Below are 22,680 nucleotides of genomic sequence, written 5' to 3' on the forward strand. Positions count from 1 at the left end.
AACCTTTTAAAAACTTAAAAATTTTTAAATAATATGTGGTTGTATAGTATGGCTTACCTGTTTTTCTTCAATTTGTATTTCTTTGTTCTGGGTTGCAGTAGCCATTGTAATGGTGAGAGATGTTAAGTTTTGCCTTTTTTGTTTGATTGAAAGCTAATGATTTTTTTGAAAATTCCCATTAAAAGGTTTTATCTTAATTATTTAAGCAAATGTGTTTCTATAAAATAAGTCCTTGTGTGACTGTCCTAGCCTTCATGGGTAACTGAAATGTTGATTAACCTAAAAGTTTTATGGAAATTCCAAGTAATTATGTATGAAAATTTGCTAGTGGAGTAACTCCTTGATTAGGTTTTCTAAATATGGCTTATTAATATGCAAATAATTTGTTATATGTTGGAACTTTGCTGGATTTATTTGAAAGAAAAATTCAAATGGAATTATTGCTCTAGTAAAGATTTTTAAATGCAAAGTTACTATTATTTCTCTTTCTTTTACAGACCGACAGAAATGTGACGGTTATCTTACTCAGTGAAATTGTTTGGGAAAAGTTTCGTCCAAATACTGGATGCTTTGAGCCATTTGTTTTGTATTTCCCTGATTATAGCATAGGTAAATGTTAAAACATTATTTTTACAAGTGATATTCAGTAAAGTAGTCTTTGGAAGATGAAGCTAGCATGTTCAAATGGGAATACTTTGATCTCTTAATCTGTTAAATTTTGCTGCCTGTCTCAAAATGTTGCTTATGAGGTGTGATCAAACAATTTGGTGAATGTTTAAATGTAAAAAAAATTATTACAATAAAAGACCCGTTGCCGTTAATCCCCTTCAAAATATCCCCCCTTGCTTCGAACACTTACCCATTGTTCTTGCCACTTTCTGAAGCAGTTCTGGAAGTCCTCTTTTGTGAGTGTCTTTAGTTGCGCTGTCGTGGCTGCCTCAATGTCCTGAATCTATTCAAAACGTTTACCTTTCATGGTCATTTTGAATTTGGGTAAGAGCCAAAAGTCGCATGGTGCCAGATCCGGTGAATAAGGTGGATGAGGACACATCCACCTTATGTAATGTTTTTATTTGACAGAAATTGCAGCACCAGAAGCGATGTGTGACACAGAGCATTTTCATAATGGAAGATGAAATAAAGACATTCACCAAAGACAACTTCCAGAACTGCTTCAGGAAGTGTCAGGAACAATGGGATAAGTGTGTTTGAAGTAAGGGAGAGTATTTTGAAGGGGATTAATGGATGTGTCTTTTACTGTAATAATTTTTTTTTTAAATTTAAACGTTTACTATATTTTAGCATACCTCATGATTCTACACTGACAGACTTTTTATTTTGGAACTCAGAGGGGTTATTCTTGTATAATCACTATAATTTTTTGAATAAGCAGTTCTCTCTCATATTTGTGCTTGTGTGTTTTTACATTTTTAAGCTAGACATTAAGATGTATATACTGCAATTGTAACATCCATGCAAATAAGAAACAGACTAGGTTGGCAAAGCACATTAAAATTGTATTGGTATCTTTATCATGTACTTGGCCTAAGTACTATGTGAGATGCATTTTTTATTTTGTAAATCTCATTTTTCATTACTGTAACTTTTAGAGTAACTGTTAACCCTTGTGTTTTTTATTTCTTTTTGGTTTGTCTTTAATTTTAAATGTCATAAATTGTAATGATGTTTATCTTTGGAAGAACACAATAGCTTTTTGTGTTCCTGAATAGCTTTGTAGATTAATACTGTGATGTCACTATACAAATATGATACTTCTGATTCAAAGATTGTAACTAGGAAGCATAAGGCGGTTAGCAAGCTCTGAAAAAATAGCGTTCCTTGACCTTGGCCTCATTAACACTAGACTTCTGAACTAATCAGCTGTAAACATTCATTAAGATCAACAACACATTCTTGCCTGTTTTCACAAGAACAGCAATCAAAATCACCTCCTGCCTTAACTAATTAACTGAGATTTAAAAAAAGAACCAAAAAAATAGATGAAGGGAGCCCTTATTTACAATAGCTTCTCTTCCATGAAAATCACAAAATAAGGAGGGAAAAGGGTAGGAAAAAAAGGGTAAGAAGAAAAGAATAAATCAAAGGATTTCACTAAAAAAATTCCTTTGCACCTATGTTATCACACTGTTTGAAGATAAATTTTTTTGTGACCCGTTGTAGACTTCAGTATTGAAAAATTATTCAGAATTTAAGAAAACTATTAAAAATGCTGGGGGTCTACATCTTAGTAAAGTTGGATTAAAGTATGCTATAGTGAATTATGGAATTTGATTAAAAATTTTAAAAGGTGAAAAAAGATACAAAGTAGAATAGATCGAGAGGATTTGAGGATATAATTAAATAACTAAAGTGATCTTGCCAATTTTAGAGAGTGTAGGCTACTAGATTTTTGAAAAGTATATACGTAATGAGCTAGTTTAATCTGATTATTAAATTCTAGTGCCGTTTACATTTCAAGATTTTTTTTAAGCAAAAATACCATAGTCATACAAAAAGACATTTAGAAAGGAAGCATTAATTGATAAGCCAAATTATAGTCAGAGTAAGCATGGAAAGGGATAATCTTAGCGGGTAAGTAATCCAATCATAACTGATACATACATCATCTTTAGGAATATGGTGTCTGATATTGAGGACACCCTCTCCTCTCCATTAACACTAGAGGCCCAATTTGGAATTTTTGTTTTCTGGTCTCTGCCACATGCAGACTACTCATCTTTTGGTAATGCTTTTTTTCCCCCCTTCTTCAGGTGGTTTATAATCCAGTTGATCAGTTTTTGGTTTAGTTATTATATCAGTCAGGATAAGCTATGCTCCGATAATAAACCATTTGAAAATCTCAGTGACTTATAATTTTCTACCTCACAACCTTTGTGCTATTATTGTCCTACATTTTACTTCTACATTTATTATAAACCCCATAATACATAAAATCAAAAAAGAAAATATGTTTTATTGTTTATCCTACTTGGGATTTATTGAGCTTCTTGGATATAGTTTCATTAACTAGCAAAATTTTAGCCATTATTTCTTCAAAAATTTGACCACCTCCTTCTCCTTTTCTGGGACTGCATTACAGGTATGTTAGACCACTTGATATTGTCCCACTGAATCTCTTTATTTAAATTTTTGAATCTTTTTCTGTTTTATTTGGGGTAGTTTTTGTTTCTATGCCTTTAAAAGTTTACTGACTTTTTTTTTTCTGTAGATGTCTAATCTACAGTTAATCCCATCCAGTGGAATTTTTTGTTATAGATCTCCTTATGCTTTTGTTTTCCTTTATGTCCTTGAGCATATTTATAACAGTTGTTTTAATGCCCTTGTCTATTAATTCCATTACCTCTTTCAATTTGGATTTATTTCTGTTGACCAATTTTTCTCTATTCTGGCTATCCATTATCCTTAGTGTGTTTAGTAATTTTTTGATTGAATGATATTGTGTTCTTTTGTTATTGCATGGTGGACTCTTTTCTGGTAGGCATTTAAATTACTTGAAGCTATATTAGACCCCTTTAAGGCTACTTTTAGACCTTTTGAAGGCTACTTTTAAGCTTTTTTGGAGATAGAATGTAGACAAGCTTCTGCGGCTAATTTTAGCTCCACTTATAAGACATAGCTCTTCTGGGATCTGTGCTGAATGCCCCATGCATTCCGTAGAGGTTCTCTATTCTGACCGGTGGGAACATGAATGATTCACAGCCCTGTGTGAACTCTGTAAATTGTTTGACTTACAGCTTTCCAAAATTGTTTTTTCCCAGAGGTTCTTGCTTATCCTCATGGGGTTTTGCTCTGTGCATGGAGAGACTGGTATTAAGTCAAGACTCAAGGGGAACCCTTGTGCAGATTTCTGGAGCTCTTTCTTGCATAGGTCCCTTCTCATATGTACTCTGCCTCTCAAATTCTAGCTGCGTTAGCTCCCTCTACTCTCGTCTCTGTCTCTTTAACTCGGTGAGACTAATGGACTCCTTTTGGAAATCTCCTTATACCACAGTTCTAAAAGTACCTCTAGTTAGAAAGCTTGGCTGATGGTGAGACCTCATTTATTTCCCTTTTCTTAGGTGTCACAGTCCTTTACTGCCTAGTGTTTGATGTCTGAAAATAGTTGTGTTCTGTATTTTGTCTAGTTTTTCGTTGTTTATTATAGGAGGGTATTTCTGGATCCTCTTACTCCCTCACGACTGGAAGCGGAAGTCCCTCTCCAAGTTAGAAATGGTTGTTCTAATATGTGTTAGACTATACTTTGTAGTGAAGTTTTAAGATACCAGGAAAGCAGTCAAATGGTTTCTCCTTCCCTTTGTTTACTACTTGTTAGTGCACTGTTTTTAACTTCTTGTTAGAGATGGGATTCTTAGTAAGTTTGAATAGTCCTAGACTATCAGAGCTGGCATGGCTTACTTTAATGTGGAGTTGTACTCTGAGATTTTGTGTGTGGTCTATAAGTTGGGTTACTTTTACAGTAACACACTGAAGATTTCTAATTCTTACAAGACTTTCATCAGGACTGAAATGGGCCAGTGGTAACATTTAATCAACTTTCACATGAGGCACTAATAAGGGACATCTACATAGAGATGTTGGGGCATTCTGATCAAATATCAAATCAAATATTTTCCCATGCATAATTGTAAAAAACTTAGTGACATTAGATTTAAGTTTTGCTATTAGAATATAAAAATACATAGACACTAACGTCAAGTTTTAGCCTTTGTGTATTTTTTCAGTAGCTGTGATATAAAAATGCAGATCAAGTAACAGTCTTCCATCTGGAATCTGTTCAGGATAATATTTTAAGCATGAAACTAAGCTTTGAAAAAAAAACTTTTTCTTTTTTTGGGGGGGTCAACTGCCCTGTTTAAAAGATCCCCATAATATAGCTGTTTCTATATTTCTGTTGATGAATATGTGTTGATAGTCCACATATATTGTTTGATCGTGTACCTGTATCTAACTGATTGTGAGGAACAAGAGAACAGGAGAATGGTTGAAGTCAAGAGCTGCTGGTAAATAGCGTGGTATCCATGTTAAAAATGCTCTTAATCAGAACCTTAAACAAAAGGAAAATGACATGATGAGAACATTCTGTAAGAGTTTTTACTTGTAAGGATTGCATAAGTCTTGAACCCTGTGGAACTAGGTTTACAGTAGCAGTCATTTTCAAAGAATTCTAAATTGAGAAGTGTAAAGAAACCACTGCATCAAGAAGTCAGAGGGAATTGCAGTAAGGAGTGAATGACTAATTGATTCATGTACTATAACTGGAAAATTTTGAATAATAGATGCTTGTTTCTCTTTAATTTTAACTGTGCTTCTACAATACGATATTTCCAACAGAATTAAATACAAGTTTAAGAATCTGAACGTGTGATATTGTATAAAGAGTTTAAGATAGAAAAGAAATAAAGATCCCAAAGTTGTAGGGAGAAAATGTTTTATAAACGGGGGAATGACAAAGTATGATGATTTCATTAAAATATTTATGAATTCATTTTACGAAAACTGAAGAGCGTTTTCCAGTTTGGTGGCAGTACCCCTAGTTTATGTAGTACTCCTTGTTTGTACAAGTTGATTTACTTAATAGGCAGAAAAATAGAATAGAATATATCATTTTGTTGTCCTTGATACTAATTTTACTAGTAATAAGATTCTTGAGATTTTCTTCAGATGCCATTGTTTGTTTAATATTTGTCTTAAGCAACATTTACTATTTTTTTTTAGAACATTAGATTTATAATTGATTTACCTCAGGTTCAAAATTTGTATTACTTTTCTAATCTTGTAATATTTTTATCCCTTACTTATTGCTAGGTGTATGTATTTATTGTTTTAAACCTTTGTTATAAAATGCTATAAGATTTAACTAGGGTGCTGTATTAATCATTCTGAGTTCATTTGTGTCCTGTGATTAGGGAACCTTCAAAAGATCCTGTCCCAAGATCATCCTCCAGAGTATTCGGCTGATTTCTATGCTGCTTACATTAATATTCTTCTTGGAGTTTTCTACACCGTCTGCCGGGATTTGAATGAGCTCAGACATTTGGTGAGTGTGAAATTTGCTTTAAAAAAAATTTACATCTTAATATTCTTCCATGTACAAATGGTATGTGATTGAAAGTGAAAATTTATTCTGGAAAATTTGAGTTGGCTTTTTGAGGCTAATACACCCTAAGAAGGTAGAAATCTGTGGGTTAGTACAAATTTTGACCTGATTAGAAAATTTTCATTTATCTTTAGTTATGTCTTTTCATGATTCCTTAGGAGTGTTTTCCCCCTTCTTTCTTTCCTGTCTAATTGCAGAAAATCTAGACTTCCATCAAAATCAAAATGAAGAATAAAGAAAGGTGTAAAAACTTAATAAGCAATTTTACATCTCTTTGTTAATATTTCTGAGAAGTATCTTTCAGTGTTTATGTATGTACTGAAAGTGGTCTGGAATCTAGAGGAACTTGAGTATGATCAGAAGCTTTAATTACAGGTCTTTCATTAGCCATTGACTTTGTGTTAGTAATCTTTATATAAAAATTACTTTTATAATTTGTACAAAAGATTACCTAAAAATTTTTTAAACATTGGAATAACTGTTTATATTTCACAGGCAGTTTGGAAAATGATTGTTTACTGTAATTTTTTTCTTTGACCTTTCCACTTTAATTGTGGGGATGTGAAAGAAAGGAGGCAAGGATGTCTGGTTTCCCTTTTAGAAACATTCAATTAATAATACTTAGGCTCTCCCCGTGTAACAGAAAATAGTAATATACCTAAGGCTGGGAAACAGTGACTTTCTATATATCAAAGTAACTTTCTATATCTCTTAGCACATTTTCTTTGCTTTGCTTTTTTTTTCCCTCTGAAAAGTATTACGCGGAGGGAGTCAATGTGTGTTTGAATGTGTGTTTAAGACATCATTAGGAGAAGATGACCATCTAAACTTGTGTTCACCTGTTGTACCTTTCACAAGTTTTAGATTCCAGGCCTCTTCTGATTTAGCTGTAGATTCAATCATTTTCTGAATTGAGAAAAAAACAAAAGACCAGCTGTTCTAACTTAAATTCGTCACTAAAATCTCTCCAGGAGTTCAATATCTTGGATCCCTGGTGCCCAGGGGAAATGACAGCAGAGGTTTTTTTCAGAGAGGAGAGAGGATCAGTGACTGGTCCCTGGGTGAGACTGAGATGTGAGCAGATATTCATCTGTCTTTCCTGGGAAATAACCTGTAATTCCTGCTCCTCAGCACTGATGTCCGTGAATCCAGTGGGAATTTGTGTTGGCAGCCATTTCACATCGATTATAGAAGAAGGAAGAATTATTTAGGGAAACCATTTCTGAAAAAAGAAAATGTAAATGGAGAAAATATGTATTTAAATATAGTTTGTAAGTCCTTTGGGTTTCACTTAGGAATGATTTTATTTAGGGATGAGGTTATAGCTTTTTTTGTTATTGCTACATCATACGAGCTCGGACAGTTAAGGTCACGAACTCATCCTAGGAAAAGTGCTACAAACCTCATTGCTGAATATCACTATGGTCACCTTCAAAGTACTCCCCTTGGGAAGCTATGCACCGACCCCAGTGTCTAGTCCACTCTTCAAAGCAGTTTTGGAACTCTTTTTCTGGAATGGCCATCAGAGCTGTTGTCGTATTACCCTTGATGTCCCAAATGTCATCAAAATGTCTTCCTTTCAGTATTTCCTTTATCTTCAGGTAAAGAAAGAAGTCATTGGGGGCCAGATCAGGTGAACAGGGTGGGTGTTCCAATACAGTTATTTGTTTACTGGCTAAAAACTCCCTCACAGACAGTGCCATGTAAGCTGGTACATTGTCGTGATGCAAGAGCCATGAATTGTTGGCGAAAAGTTCAGATTGTCTAACTTTTCACATAGCCTTTTCAGCACTTCCAGGTAGTGAGCTTGGTTAATTGTTTGTCCAGGTGGTATAAATTCATAATGAATAATCCCTCTGATACCAAAAAAGGCTAGCAATGTCATTGCAACAAGTTCGTGAACTTAATTGTCATAACTTGTATTCATAAACTTGAAGCTTGAAGTGTGGTCTAAACTTAATGGACTACTAGTAATACTTATAAAAAATGATCTTTAAGCATTGGTGAAAAAATAACAGTGTTCTTATTTTCTCCATGTGTTTAGGAGAAAAAATTTTCCTTTTTTCCATCAAATGGATAGTGTTGTTTCAAAGTTTGTAAGTGGCATATTTCTTGAAAGTTTAATAAATTATATGCAAAAGATTCTTTTCAGTCAATTCAATCTGCTTTAGGAGTTGTTGTTTCTTTAAGTAGTATTATTTTGGAGGCCAGCACAAAATAGGAGAAATTAAAGTACTATTTTGATTATTCATTTAGGTTTGTCTTCTCTGACAATCTGTATGATAGTCCTAAAAAGTAGTAATTATAATTTTTAAAAAGGTCAATTGAAGAAGTTAATTTTATACTCATATAAATGCCAAGCACAGAATAATTCATTTTCTAAATAAGCTTTACTTTTGCATGATCTTTTTGTTACCGTGTGTCACAATTTAAACTTATTGTATTACAAACCATTTCCCCCCAAATATCATAATTTTCTTAGAAATTACTCAGAAAAATGATTGCTTAGCCAGAGCTTAGCAGTCCTTTAGAGTGTAATTCCGAGTTTCTGCTGCCTGGTGGTGGTTGTTTTTGTGTGGGCCTGTGGCTAGTGGTGGTGGCTGGTGACATAGTGACTAAGCAGAGGGTGCCAAATCATTGAAGTATATGTGGTAGAATGAGCAGAGGACTTAATATTAAAATACTTTAACATTAAATACCTTGGCTGCTTACCAGCTGTGTCATGTTGGGTACGATACTTCATTTTCTGTGCTTCAGTTTCCTCATTTCTGAGTGCGACTAAGAATACATACCTCAGAGGATTCTTATGGGTATAAAATGAAATACTCTGTATTAAAGTGCTTATAAACAATACCTGTAAAAATGTTAGGTGATATTACTGATACCACTAAGTCATTTGAATAGGTATTTTCCTTCTAAAATATCATTTCTGAGGGGGTCATTTATGCTTTGTGAATTAATTGATCAATATAGCTGCTTTTCTTAGTCAGGACCCAGCAATTCCTACGGAATAGGAGTTTTGATTTCATTCGTGAGCATGGGGTAGATGGCGCCCTGGATGTTTGAAGAGTAGAAGAGTGGGTACTGGGAGCAGGATAGTGAAGGAGCTGGTACAGAGAAGCTGCATAACGTTCAGGTAGAACACTGCTGCCTCACACATGCTTAGCCATCGCACGTGCAGCTGACCAAGCTAATCTCTGACTACTTCAAATGGTATCTCAAATTCCTTTACGTATTTTTTTCTTTTTAAGGAGGGCACAGCTCACAGTGGCCCATGCAGGGATCGACCAACAACCTTGGTGTTATCAGCACCGTTCTAACCAACTGAGCTAATAACCGGCCACCCTTTTACATATTTTTTTAACAATATTTTTGACGAGGAAGCAATTGTTCTGAAATGGCTGCAAACCTCTCCTCCAGCTATCAGTGGATTCTTAAAGACAGTGTATACTAATGTGTTTTTGTACATACTAGATTTTTGCTTATTTTCCATATGATTGTATGATAGGAAAAAATGGTCCCTGAGAACTAAAATGAAAAAGATTATAAAATTTTGTGAATAAAGAATCATGGTGTCTGGCTCCACAGCATAAGCTCATAAGTATTACACTATTACTAATTCAATTAATCCTTACAAGTCCTGCAAAGGAAGGTACTATCATGAATCCTCATTTTTCGTCTTCATTTACCAGGTCTGTGATCTTGGCCAAATTACTTAACCTTTTTGAATGTGAGTTGTCTCTTCTGTTAAGTAGATATAATACCTACCTCAAAGGAATCCTGTGAAATAACAAGATGGGAATGCATGTAAAATGCCTGATAACCTGTTAGAGACCAGTTAATTTTAATTTGCTTCCTTCTTCTGCTGAGCAAAAGTTCATGGGCTTAAAAATAGATTGAGATCTTACTATCTGCATGAACCAGAGCCCAAGTATGGAGACTGCTAGTACCTGCTGTAGGTTTATATCATATATTAAAGTCATATGAAGTTTGAGGGGTGATCTGGCAGAACAGCTATCATCCCATTGATTGCCAAAGTTGATTTGACAGGTGGCTTGGTGAGTGAGTGCCCTTTACCACTTTTTTATTTCCCTGTACTGATTCCCTTATGGATGAGGATGCTTTTTTACAGAGAAGAGCTGTTCTTTGGTTAAGGGTACTTAAGAGAGAGGTAGACTCTTTAATTAGGAGAAATGATCTAGTTAGGTTTGTTTTTGTTTTTCTTACCTTTTTGATTAAAATATACCATTACATATAGAAAAGCACAGAAATAATAAATATGTATCTCATTGAGTTATCACAAAGCGAAACGTGTGTAAATAAATACAGGTTAAACAGAAAATTACCAGCATCTCAGGAGCCCATTTCATGTTTCCTCCCAATTTCTGCCTCTTCTTTCCTCCCCAAAGATAAATCACTGTCCTTACTTCTAATATCAAAAATTAGTTTTGCTTGTTTTTGAACTTTTTGTAAATGGAAACATAAGCATGTGTTCTTTTTTAAATCTATCTACGTTTGCTCAACATTTTGAGATATTCATCCATGGTAAATGGAGCTGGGCCATATTCTGACAAGTCTTCTTTAGACTTGGAGTGAGCAGGAAGTGGTATTTAAGACAGCTTTCCTAGTTAGGCCTTTACAGGGTGCCTTCACTTATGGCTTTGGATAATTAAGAATTCTTTTTGTGTCACGACCACATTCAGTGATATTGACATGTTATTAGTTTGCTCTAATTACTTTATTAGATATAGTCTTTACAAGATAATAAGAGTAGTGGCTGTTTTTAAATTTTATTTTAAAAATTTGGAAGCAATTTTAACTTATAGAAAAATTGCAAATACAGTAAAAATAACTTTTCCTCTTTTTTCCCCAAAACATTTGAGAGTAAGTTTTGCTGTCCCGTCACTGCTGAATGTTTACTGTGCATTTCCTACAAAGACATTCTCCTACATAACCACAGCACAGTCACCGAAATCAGAAAATGATTTATTCCTACAATCTGATGCTCAGACCCTATTCAAGATTTGCCAGTTCTTCCAATAATGTGCTTAAGAACAAAACAATTCAGTTCAGAATCATCACATATTACAAATTAGTTGTTATTTCTCTTGAACTTTCATCTGGAACATTCTCAGTCTTTGACTTTCATGATCTTGAGCCTTTTGAAGGTTACAGGCTAGTTTTGTAGAATCTCCCTCAAGTTCGATTTGTCTAATGTTTCTTCATGGTTAGATTCAGATTATGTATCTGACAGAAATATCACAGAAATGATGCTGTGTGCTCATTGCATCTTGCCTGTCAGGTGTTACAGGATTGAATTTTATCTCATTACTGGTAATGTTCACTTTGATCATTTGATTAAGATTTTTTTTTCCCCTTTGTAATTAATATGTATTTTGTGGGGAGGTACTTTGAAAATCATGTAAATATCTTGTTCCTTATCTGAATTTTAACTTGTTTATTTTTTCACATCAGTCTGGCTTCCAGATATCCTGTTTTAAGACAGTGAGATTATCAGGGTGGTTCTGACCTAATCCCATGAGTCCTTTAAAAGGGGTGAGTTTTTCTCTAGCTGATCAAAGAAGTGGAAGTCAGAGATTCGAAGCATAATTTAACTTCTCTGTAAAATGGGGATGATAATAATAATGTCTACGTCATAGCATCATTGCTGCATAACAAATTACCACAAATGTAGTGGCTTAAAACCATGCACATTTAGTAGGTCACAGTTCTGTAGGTCAGAAAGCCAGGCTCTGTGCTGTTGGCTTCTCTGCTCAGGATATCACACGGCTAAAGTTAGTTTTGGCTGAACTGAATTCTCATCTTGAGACTCTGGGGGGAAACCGCTTCCAAGTTCATTCAGATTGTTGACAGAATCCAGTGCCTCTTGGTTGTAAGAATGAGGTCCAAAGTTCCCTTGCTGGCTGTCTTTCTCTGGCCTCCTAGATCACCCACATTCTTTGCCATGTGGCCCTCATCTACAAGCCAGTAAGGGCATGTTGAATCCTTCTTATACACCCAATCATCTCTGATGAGCCAGGGGAAACTTCGCTTTTATAGCGCTCATGTAATTAGGTCAGACTTATCTGGTCATCTCCTTATTTTAACTCTCCTTTAATAGTGTAATCTTTGGGACCTAATTGCATCTACAAAATTGCTTCACAGCAGTGCGTAATTAGTGTTTGATTGAATAACTGAGAGAAAGTGGGTGTATACTAGAGGCCGGGAGTCTTAGGGTCTATCATAGAATTCTGCTTATTACAGTGTACACGTATCAGATTATTTTCTAATACATAATTTCAAATACAATGATGAAGGCTCTTTGAAAATCTCACTGAGGAAGAGCTGGAAGATCTTCCCAAATTGCCTGTCCTATCTTGTGGCAACCTACTCAGTATTCTTCATACGTTGTTTTGCTTCTTAAAGCAATGCAAGTTTTTCTTTGCATTGTAAGGTGAGTATAGGCATATTGCAGGTTGGGTTCCAGACCACAGTCAATCAAGCGAGTATTGCAATAAAGCGAGTCATAGCATTTTTCCTGGTGGAAGATCTTGCCTTCAGTTTGTGAAAAACACAGTATCTGTGAAGTGCAATAAAACAAATACCATATTTTGCCTTGTATAATGTGCACTTTATTGCCCAAATTTGTGAGGGAAAAATAAGGATGAGCATTATACATGGGTAGTAGTAATTCTGTATCTATATAAATGTTTTTAATTCTACTGTATTCATATGCAAAATAATACCCTATAATATGATAATTGATTTTCTTGAATTTATGATGAATTTGTTCCTGGCCTTCTGAAGATGAAGAGTTCTTGGCCTTGCTATGATATGTAAATATTGTAAATTTGTTACCAGTACGTAAAATTTCTTGTACCTTGTATCTGTTCTCATGTTTTGTTACATAAAATTTCTTGTACCATAATATGTTAAAAAATAAATGCTAAAATTCCTTCATAATAGGAAAAAACACGTACCTAAATGTAAACAAATAAAATTTGAATAAAAAAATTAAAACGAAGGATTTTTTTTTTCCCCCTGAAAGCTTGGGCCCAAAACATGTGTGCGCATTATACACTGCAAAATGCAGTATGTCTGTATTCTCTGTTTCACCTGAATCAGGCTTTGATAACATGGCATCCTCAATTTGTTTTGAAATAAATTCCCAGAACATCTCACAGATCCACAATCATAAATTCAGGCATTGTAATCTCTGTGTGCTTGTAGGCAAATTATATTTTGCTCTGTTCCCTCAGCTGACAAATGGGTATAATAAAAGTGTACTTGTCAGGAATAAATGGGGTAACAGATGGCCATAATTAGTTCTTGATAATTATGCTTCTGTTACTGTTATGGGTACTAGTATTCCCTGAGCACTTGGTTATTTCTTAATAAAGTTACGCCTCTCCTCCGCCACCTTTTCATTAATGCAACTAGTTAAGAGTAAACTATATACTTAAAACTTAAGGAATAATGAGGAGTTATGTGGAAAAATGTATAGTGGTAGTAAAAAATTCAATATCAAAAAGTCATCTGCTTGGACTTTGGAATTATTTTTGTGATTTTGTTAATAGCCTTTTTATTTTCATTCTCTGGGTAGTTAGGAGGACAGTTTAAAATGCTAGTGGGCTTGAATATAGATTTTGTTGTAAATAATCCTAATATAGGGAAGTGGGAATTTGCCTATATTTGAGGATTAATGTAGGAGAAATGGGCATAATGTTGGAGAGCATCTTTGAATGTTAATAGCCAAAGTTGTGAAAAGTATTTTGTATTTGAACAGATATTTTGTTTGTAAATTTCCACTTGTTGGTAAAGGGTAGGTTTTATAGGTTTACTTAAATATGCAGACTGTTTGGACAATTATCTGTACTCAACTTGTTTAAACAACCTTTCAGTAGGATGCAGTGCTGACTTAGGAAAAACTATGTGATATGATTAGTTAGTGCTTTTCAGACTTCAGAATACATAGAACTCCTTGTTAGAACATAGATTCCTGGGACTCATCCTCAGAGACCCTGACCTAGTGTGCCTGGCTGGGATGGTGCCAAGAACTTGAATTTGTAACAGTCTCTGGTAGTGCTACCAATCGAAATAATTTGAGTTGTACTGACTTAGATGATGTTTAATTTGTAAGAATGATCAGACCTTGAAAATAACAGGTTAGTTTTTTGGGCTGCGGGTGTTTTATTGTATGTTTTATGGTCCTTTGTGACATAATAATGACCTAAAATTATAAATTATGCTTTATTATATTACTTTATATCTCAGGGCTAATACATTAGGGCAGGATTTAGTCAACTAAGGAATATTTTACATATTGTTCTGCAACTATTATTGATATTTGCTGTTTTATTATTGTAGTAATAAGCTATAACAACATTTAACTTGAGCAATTGTATTGAAATAAAATTGCCTGAATTGTAATAAAAATTTTACTTGAAAAATAATTCCTAATTGTGGTAGATAACTACTTTTTTCTTTGTTTACAGGCAGTACTTAATTTTCCGAAATATTGTGAACCTGTAGTTAAAGGAGAAGGTAACTATGTAATTTTATTTATTAATATTTCTTAAAAAAATTTTTATAAGCTCTAAATTATTTAAATTTTCTCCCCTTTGGGATAGCAAATGACCGTGATACTCGCAAACTCTGGAGAAATATTGAGCCTCATTTGAAGAAAGCCATGCAGACTGTTTATCTCAGGGAAATATCAAGGTAATATTCTACATCTTTATTTGGGATATTTACTAAAATATACATGTTTTCCTTTACCTTCTTCACATCTGGAAAAAACTCTGGAGGTTTGTATTATTTCTTATTGTTTTGGGAAGGACAATTTTTAACCTGTATGTTACACAATTTGAAACAATTGAAAAATTTAAAGATCTGGATAGCTACAGGAAAATCAGTTTTAGGTTTGTTTTTTGTATTTGTTAGATATTTGAATGGTATGAAAATTTGATTATTGAAGAAATATATAAATCAAATCGTAAATCTACATTTGTCTTTTACTAGAATTTCCTAGTAATGAAACTGCTCAGGAGACATGGTGGCACATAATGTAGTGGGAAGAACAGTTTTGATTTCCAGATCAGCCATTTTCTGCCTTATGTGGTCTTAGCAAGTCACCTAGAAACTCCAGTCCTTAGCTTCCTCCTCTAACAGTCCTTAGAAGGTTAGATAATATATGTGAAAGTGATTTGTGAATAATAAAGTGCCTTATAGGAGTTTGATTAAGCCTAGGTTACAAAGCAACATAAGAAATTTAAAAACATCAACAGTATCTACTTTTCTTTCTTTCTAGTCAATTTTATTATCATTTTTCTCTCATAAATCCCTTATTCTCTAAGCTACTTTAATAACTTTGCTTTCAATTTAATTCAGTGATTAAACTATAATTGAGGTTAAAATTTAATAGTCTCTGAAACAGTAGAAACATTACAAAGATACTATTATTCTTCTTTTCAATAATAAAGTCATTGATGAGAGGTTTTGGAAGTCACAAAATAGAAAAGCTTGTGATCTACTCTTTTAAAGGTAGAAAAATTTGATGTTTATTAAAACGATTCTTATATAACAATGAAAAGGCAGTTTTCCGTAGGATAATGATGACCACCTAAACCTGTTCTCTTTATAAGATCAATAACAAAAGCAAATAAAACCACTTATAACCCTTTCCTACAGCACAACTAGGAGTCTATAGAGTTGACTACAAATTCAGTTTATTTGTAAATGGTGAAATAACAAGTCTGCAGAGCCAGCTCTGGAGCTCTTGTTGAAGTGCAATTAAGCAAAGACTGCAAGGAAAAGAGGAAAGGACAGTGGGGGCAGGGGATGGGGTTGCCTAGTAGTGGTGAAATACAGAGGAAATCTCCAGAAAGAAAGTCTAACCTGAATGAGAAAATACTGAGAACAGGTCTGAGACCTGAAGGATTAGAGTACTGGCTACTGGAGAATAAAAACGAAGTGTTTTAAGAGAATGTAGGACAAAAATTAGCGTGGCAGTCCTGGGAAAGTACTATTTCTGAAAGGAGACAGGGAAGTGATTTGGAAGGACATGGCATCCCCTGGAGGCGTGGTAGTGAAGACAGAAGCAAAGGATAGAAATAGGGATAACACCCTTCCCGCCTACCCACACCTCTGTCTGTCAAACAAAAAGATAATGACAAAATCAGAAGATACTCCAGTCTTTCCCCATTCAAATGGCACTATGTATTAAAGAAACTGTACTTCATTATTCTTAAAGAAAAAAGTACTTCAGAATTAAGAAATCTAAGTCATCCACAACCCTCACTGCTGCATTCATAGAATCATCTATTTGCTGATCTATGCAAACCTTGGGCATTTCAAAATGAACAGGAAACAAAATGGAAAAGCCATGAAAAGGTAGTATAAGAGAAACAGAATATGTGAAGAAAAACATTTTGAAACCAGAGTCCAGTTGAGTCCGGGACTTGTGCTGCCTGCACTGCTCAGCCAATAGACCAACACAGGAGTTGGGCTATAGGATAAGTGTTTGTTATCAGAGCACCGGTGGTCTGAGAAGATGGGGGGGTTAACACCTCCAAAAACTGCCTTAACATTCTGAGACCGGCTTCATGTATTTAAGGGAAAATCTGGGCGTTCCTCCAGAGGCTATGTGACAAGGCTGTGTGCCGGTTCCTGGGGTCTGCATGAAGCCTTCCCTTTGGCAATGTGTTCTCCGGTGGCATCAGCAACCCAGGAACACTGATGGGAGTAGCCGGGAAAGAATGCTAGACCATAGAGATTGTGATCAATAAGCAGAAAGGTATTAATCAAGTTTCAGGGTAATTTTCTAAAGCAGGGAACTGGGACAGGACATTCAGAGCTCAAGCCGCAGGGGAACAGTCTATTACTAAGCTATAAGGCAAGGAAAGGTGAGGCTGGGGTCACAGTGAGGCCTCCACTATGGGGGTCCTAACCGGCCCTGCTTTAATTTCAACTGAGAAAATTGCCCCTTCCCACCCAAAATAAAGCAGAGGTAGATGTAACACAATATTCCAACTTGATTTAAAATTTTTAAACAGCATTTTCAGATATGAAAAAAATACCTTAAATTAGAAATTCAACAACTCGGAATAAATGGCCAAAGAAGAGGAGGATGGGAAACAAAAGTTAACCAATCCCAGGAATGAAATCCAAGCAAAAGTAATCGTCTCAGAAATGAAAATGAAATTTTAAGATTTCCAAGGGAGAATGCATTCAATTGAGAATATAATAAAGGATAATGAGGAGAGAGATGAAAACAACCAAGAGGACAAAACTAAATAAAGAGAGACAAATAATAAAGTAGAATGTAATAATTGTGTTAGGCAAAAAAGAGTCAATGTATGTATAATTGGAGTCCTTGAAGAAAGAAAACGATGGATATGAATTAAAACTACAATCTAAGAAAACTTTCCAGAAGTAAAAGAAAACCTGGCTCTACATAATAAAAGGTTCATCTTTCCATTTGGCCTAGAATAGTCAATTTGGAGAGACTGCCCTAGTCTATTACTTTGTAATGAATTATCACAAATTAGTAGCTTAAAACAAAACACATTTATTTTCTTACATTTCTGGATTCAGAAGTCTAAAATGGGTGCCTTCCTTCTGGAGGCTTTTGGGAAGAATCTGTTTCTTTGTTTTTTTCAGCAACGAGAGGCTACCTGCATTCCTTGGCTTGTATTCCTTCCTCTGTCTTTAAAGCCAGTAATGTATCATTTTTATCTTCTCTCTGACTTCCTATCTTTCTCTTAGAAGAGTCTTGATTACATTGGGCCTACCTGGGTAATCCAGAATAATATCCCCATCTCAAGATCCTTAACTTAGTCACATCTGTCAAGTCCCTTTTACCGCGTAAGGTAATGTTCACAGGTTCCAGGGATATCCATGGACATCTTCGGGGACTATTATTCAGCCTACTGGAGAGACTTTCTTGTACTTTTAGCTTTAAAAGTAAACATTAAAGAAAAATATATCTCTGACCTAGGCAAAAAGATTGATCACTTACCAAGGCAAGTAAATCTAGTAAAGACAAGAAGTATAGCAACATTTTCAAGAAACTCAAGGAGAAAGGAAGTGTGAGGCAAGGAATTTTATATTCAGCCAATCTGTCATTAAGATATCAGGGCTATAGAAAAAGTTTTAAACATGTAAGAACTCGGAACTCTATAATCATAAACTCCTTCTGAATAGTCTACTCATGACAGTGTTGGTGCAACAAAGATGACTGCAGAAACTAGCAAAAGGATTTATGATGAGCACTAAAGCTAATTTTAGCTCAAAACTACAAGGTGGAAACAAAGGTAGAGGAATACCACGTATATATGTGTGTGTGTGTATATACATATATACATACATATACACACATATGTATATATACACATATATATGTATATATGGTATTATATAATATATATGCCATATATATGAGATATATTACATATGTATATGGTATATGTGTGTGTGTATATATATTTTTTTACGTGTTCTGACGGTAAAAATAGTACAGTTACAAAGTTAAAAAAATGAAGAGAAGGGAGAGATAGGGCAAAGTAGAACAAACTCATTGTTGAAGAAGAGATGAATATCAAAGAACAATTCAGAAGTTAAAACTACATTTTAAGAGAAGTGTACTCAAAGAAGTTTCACATCCATCCTATTGTTTTCACTCTTTTTATAACCACATATAGCATTTCTGGTCTATTCTCTATCTTTTCTCAAAAATAGGCAAATATATGTATCTTTATATATGCAAAGGCATCTTCTTCTTTAGTCAACCTTAGTCAATTTGAACCTCTCTGACTCAGTTTTGTCATTTGTGAAAAAAGAAAAATGAGTCTTTCAAAAGTTTATGTGGGTTAAATGGGATATGTTAAGAGCTGGATTCATAATAGACATTTAGTAAATGTTAGTCTCTTCTCTTACAATTAAACATGGTCAGTTTTTCCCTGGTCGTCTTTTGAGAGCTTAAATAACAACTTAAATGGGTAATTGCTCTGTAAGAAAATCTTAATAATTTAAAATTGCAAAGTCTTGAGTTATAACATTGTAATGGATAAAAATTTATTTTTGTTGGCACTTACAAGAAGTAATGAATGTGAAAATACTTTCTAATCTTTGAAGCACTGTTCAGCCATAAGGTGGAATAAATGATCTACTTTGAAAGTCAGTTTGTTATACTAGGTTTCCTCTCCACAACTGTGCTTGCAGACTTGAAAAAATATATACAGTTTGATTTAGGGTATTTAATTGTTTTGATATGGCATTTTCTTTTAAATTAGCATATTAAGAGCCATGTAAGAAAGTTTTAGAGTTGGAGGGGGTCCTTCCAGATCATTGCATCTAACTGCCTTTTCGATGAGGTTAGTGATTTATTTCGGGTCTCGTACAACTAAAACTTCTGTATCCCCGGGCAGTCTTTTCACTACACTATGGTGTGTTTCCTTGTGATTTTGAGTTGACATATAATCACTTCATAGTCTTAATATTTAGGGATGTTTAACAGTTTTAATTGCAAGTAAGAGAGTGGGAGAGTGGAAATAGCATGAAGTCTGCAGGCATTCTACAAGGATTTAGTTCTTAGCTCAGCTATTGACTGGCTGGTGTCCTTGGGCAACTAACTTAACCTGTGGGCCTCAGTTTTCTGATGTAATGATACTTATTCTAAGAGATTGTTACTGAGGTTAGAAATAGCATAAAACAATTGTATCTAATATGGTAACTGGATCATTGGGAGTTTTACTGAATGATAGGTGATACTGTTTATTTGTTGGTACTTTTTGATAGCTTTACAATTATGATCAGAGGAAAAGAGATTTAAAAAAATTAATATCTGAGTGTTGGTATATGAGTTCATGTTATTCTAATATATACGAAATGATTTTATAGCGGTATAAACATATATACAAGGTATGACAATTAAGTTTGCGAACTTGTTGCAACGATGTTGCTACCTTTTTTGATATCAGAGGGATTATTCATTATGAATTTGTACTAACTACACAAACAGTTAACCAAGTGTACTATTTGAACGTGCTGAAAAGGCTACCTAAAAAAGTTAGACTACCTGAACTTTTCACCAACAACTCATGGCTCTTGTATCACAACAATGCACTAGCTCACACGGCACTGTCTGTGAGGGAGTTTTTAGCCAGTAAACAAATAACTGTATTGGAACACCTTCACTACTCACCTGATCTGGCCCCCAATGACTTTTCTTTACCTGAAGATAAAATAAATATTGAAAGTAAGACATTTTGATCACATCCAGAATATCAAGGTAATACGACAACAGTTCTGATGGCCATTCCAAAAAAAGGTCCAAAATTTCTTTGAAGGGTGGACTAGGTGCTGGTGTCGGTACATGGCTTCCCAAAGAGAGTACTTCGAAGGTGACCATAATGAGGTGTGTAGCACTTTTTCTAGGATGAGTTTGCAAACTTAATTGTCCGACCTTGTATTGTGTATATAGAGGATGCCAAAAAAATGTATTCACATTTTAACACGTTGCGTATGGATCACGAGAATCTTCACGAGGGATTTAAACCCCGCCGTACACAACGTGTTAAGAAAGGAAAAAACTATTATAATTGTAATAGTCAATATATACCGATAACAAAAAATGAATACAAGTCATGTGTATACATTTTTTTGGCACCCCTGGTACATTACTTGTTTATAGGGAAATTGAATCTTTGTAAATAAATTTAAAAATTTACTTTTTGTAGGACTCTGTTTCAAGTATAGTATATTGATTTAGTATATTTGCAACCTATTATTGTTTTTCTATTTTCTTTCAGTTCACAGTGGGAAAAGCTACAGAAAGATGACACAGACCCAGGACAACTGAAAGGTATCAAAGGAAGTATTGAGACAATTACCAGAGACACTTCTTTATTTGATTACTAATAATCAAGACACTAAAGTTAATGCTGCAGATTACAGTCAGTAGTGTTATAAAAGTAAATTTACTTTATAACCTATAATGATTTTTTAATTTATGATTTTCTTTTAAGTGAACCTTCATTTTAATGGAAGAAAGTAAAGTATGAATACCAGTTTTCTGTTTTCTAAATGTTAGATTATTATCAGATGAAAATCAAGCAGTTTGTATTTTGTTAAATGCTTTTGTTAAAACAACTATATGATGCAATTTTACCTCAGTATGTACGAGTAAGTATTTCATGAGTTTTATGAAATAAACCCAATTTTATGTTAATCTCGTTTGGGGGATGCATTTCAGTTGATTATGTTTTAAAAACTTTGTGCTTTTGTTTTCTTTAAAGAAACTTACTTTGGATTTATACCAATGTAACAACTTTTACTTTTTTAAAAAAATAAGTGATTAAAATATTCTTGTTTAAAAAATAGATCAGTGGTTAGTGGTTGAGAGAAGTGGTATGAAATGAAGTGGTATTGAGATTCTGTTTTGTCTCTTTTGGTTTCTCAGTGTTCGAGATGCTACACGAGTGATTTTCAGTGTGTGTTTTAATGGAAAGAAATAGGTCTGGAGTTAGAAAATCTGCAGTGACTGGTCTGCACTACTCCCTAACTGTGTGACCTTGAGCACAGCTCAGTATCTTCATGTAAAATGGGAAGAATATCTAGCTTTAAGTTACTGCAAAGATTCAGAGATGCTTAAATAAAGCACCTGGCACAGTGACTGACATATACTGTGTTTTCAGTAAATATCAGATTCCTTTTTCCCTCATAAAGATCACTGCTGCTTGATCGACCCAATTGTTGTATTTATCCATTCATTCAATTAGTTTCTTTGTGAAAGGTACTGGATACAAAAAAAAAGTGTGGCTCCTTCAGTGAACAGTATAGCTTGGTAAGAAATATAATTTCAGTATAATTAACTGTTAATACAAGGTATAAAGTTACATGGGCTGTAAGTGAAATATACAAAGTAGGAATTCATAGTAGAGGACAGATTTTTCTGTTTTGGTGTGGTAGGGAAGCATCATGGAAGGTTTAATGGAGAGTGTGGCTTTGAAGAGCAGGAACCGTAGGATGTAGACTTAAGAATAGGAGCCAAACACGTGATGGAATGAGCAAAACATATCAGTAATAATGTTCACTGCCACCACCATCATTATCATGGCACTTGAAGCTCAAGGCATAGGTCATTTTGACTAGAGAATGCTGTATGGAAGTCAAAAGGTAAATGAGAAAAGATGAGATGCTTGAAATCCAATGGTTGCCTAGGAAATACCTTCATAAAAGTTTTTTGTTGTATAGGTCTCTCAGCGTATACTCATGTGGAACTTCCATATTACTCTAAGTTTATTCTAATTGCTGCGTACCTCGCTTCATATAATCCAGCAAGAACTGACAAGAGGTTCTTCCTTAAGGTGATAATTACTTCTTTTCACTTTATTTTTGAAGATCCCAGGAATATTTTGAAATTTTTCAATAACTGTAAATTTCTAAGGGGCAGAGATTAGAGTAAGAGATTGCTAAATATGTATTTAGGACTCATCCTCTAAAAACTTTAAGATCACAATCTGAATGGGAAAAATAGTTTCATAGAAGAGTTCAGGTATACT

The 22,680-nt window shown here is 34.3% G+C and overlaps 1 protein-coding gene across 2 annotated transcripts in view; it reads left to right on the forward strand.

Moving 5' to 3' along the window:
• ORC5 (origin recognition complex subunit 5) overlaps nt 1–22,680 on the forward strand; it is a 78,570-nt gene that overhangs the window by 18,678 nt on the left and 37,212 nt on the right. For both annotated transcript variants that reach the window (XR_012498863.1, XM_019713598.2), the window contains exons 5-10: nt 498–609; nt 5,928–6,058; nt 14,614–14,662; nt 14,749–14,839; nt 20,929–20,981; nt 22,373–22,485. Coding sequence is in view for 1 of the 2 variants with exons in the window: in XM_019713598.2 (XP_019569157.1) it covers nt 498–609; nt 5,928–6,058; nt 14,614–14,662; nt 14,749–14,839; nt 20,929–20,981; nt 22,373–22,485 (549 nt within the window). In the remaining variant the exon portion in view is untranslated. The remainder of the gene's footprint in view (nt 1–497; nt 610–5,927; nt 6,059–14,613; nt 14,663–14,748; nt 14,840–20,928; nt 20,982–22,372; nt 22,486–22,680) is intronic.

The sequence above is a fragment of the Rhinolophus sinicus genome, linkage group LG09, assembly GCF_036562045.2.
Source record: "Rhinolophus sinicus isolate RSC01 linkage group LG09, ASM3656204v1, whole genome shotgun sequence".
Lineage (NCBI taxonomy): Eukaryota > Metazoa > Chordata > Mammalia > Chiroptera > Rhinolophidae > Rhinolophus > Rhinolophus sinicus.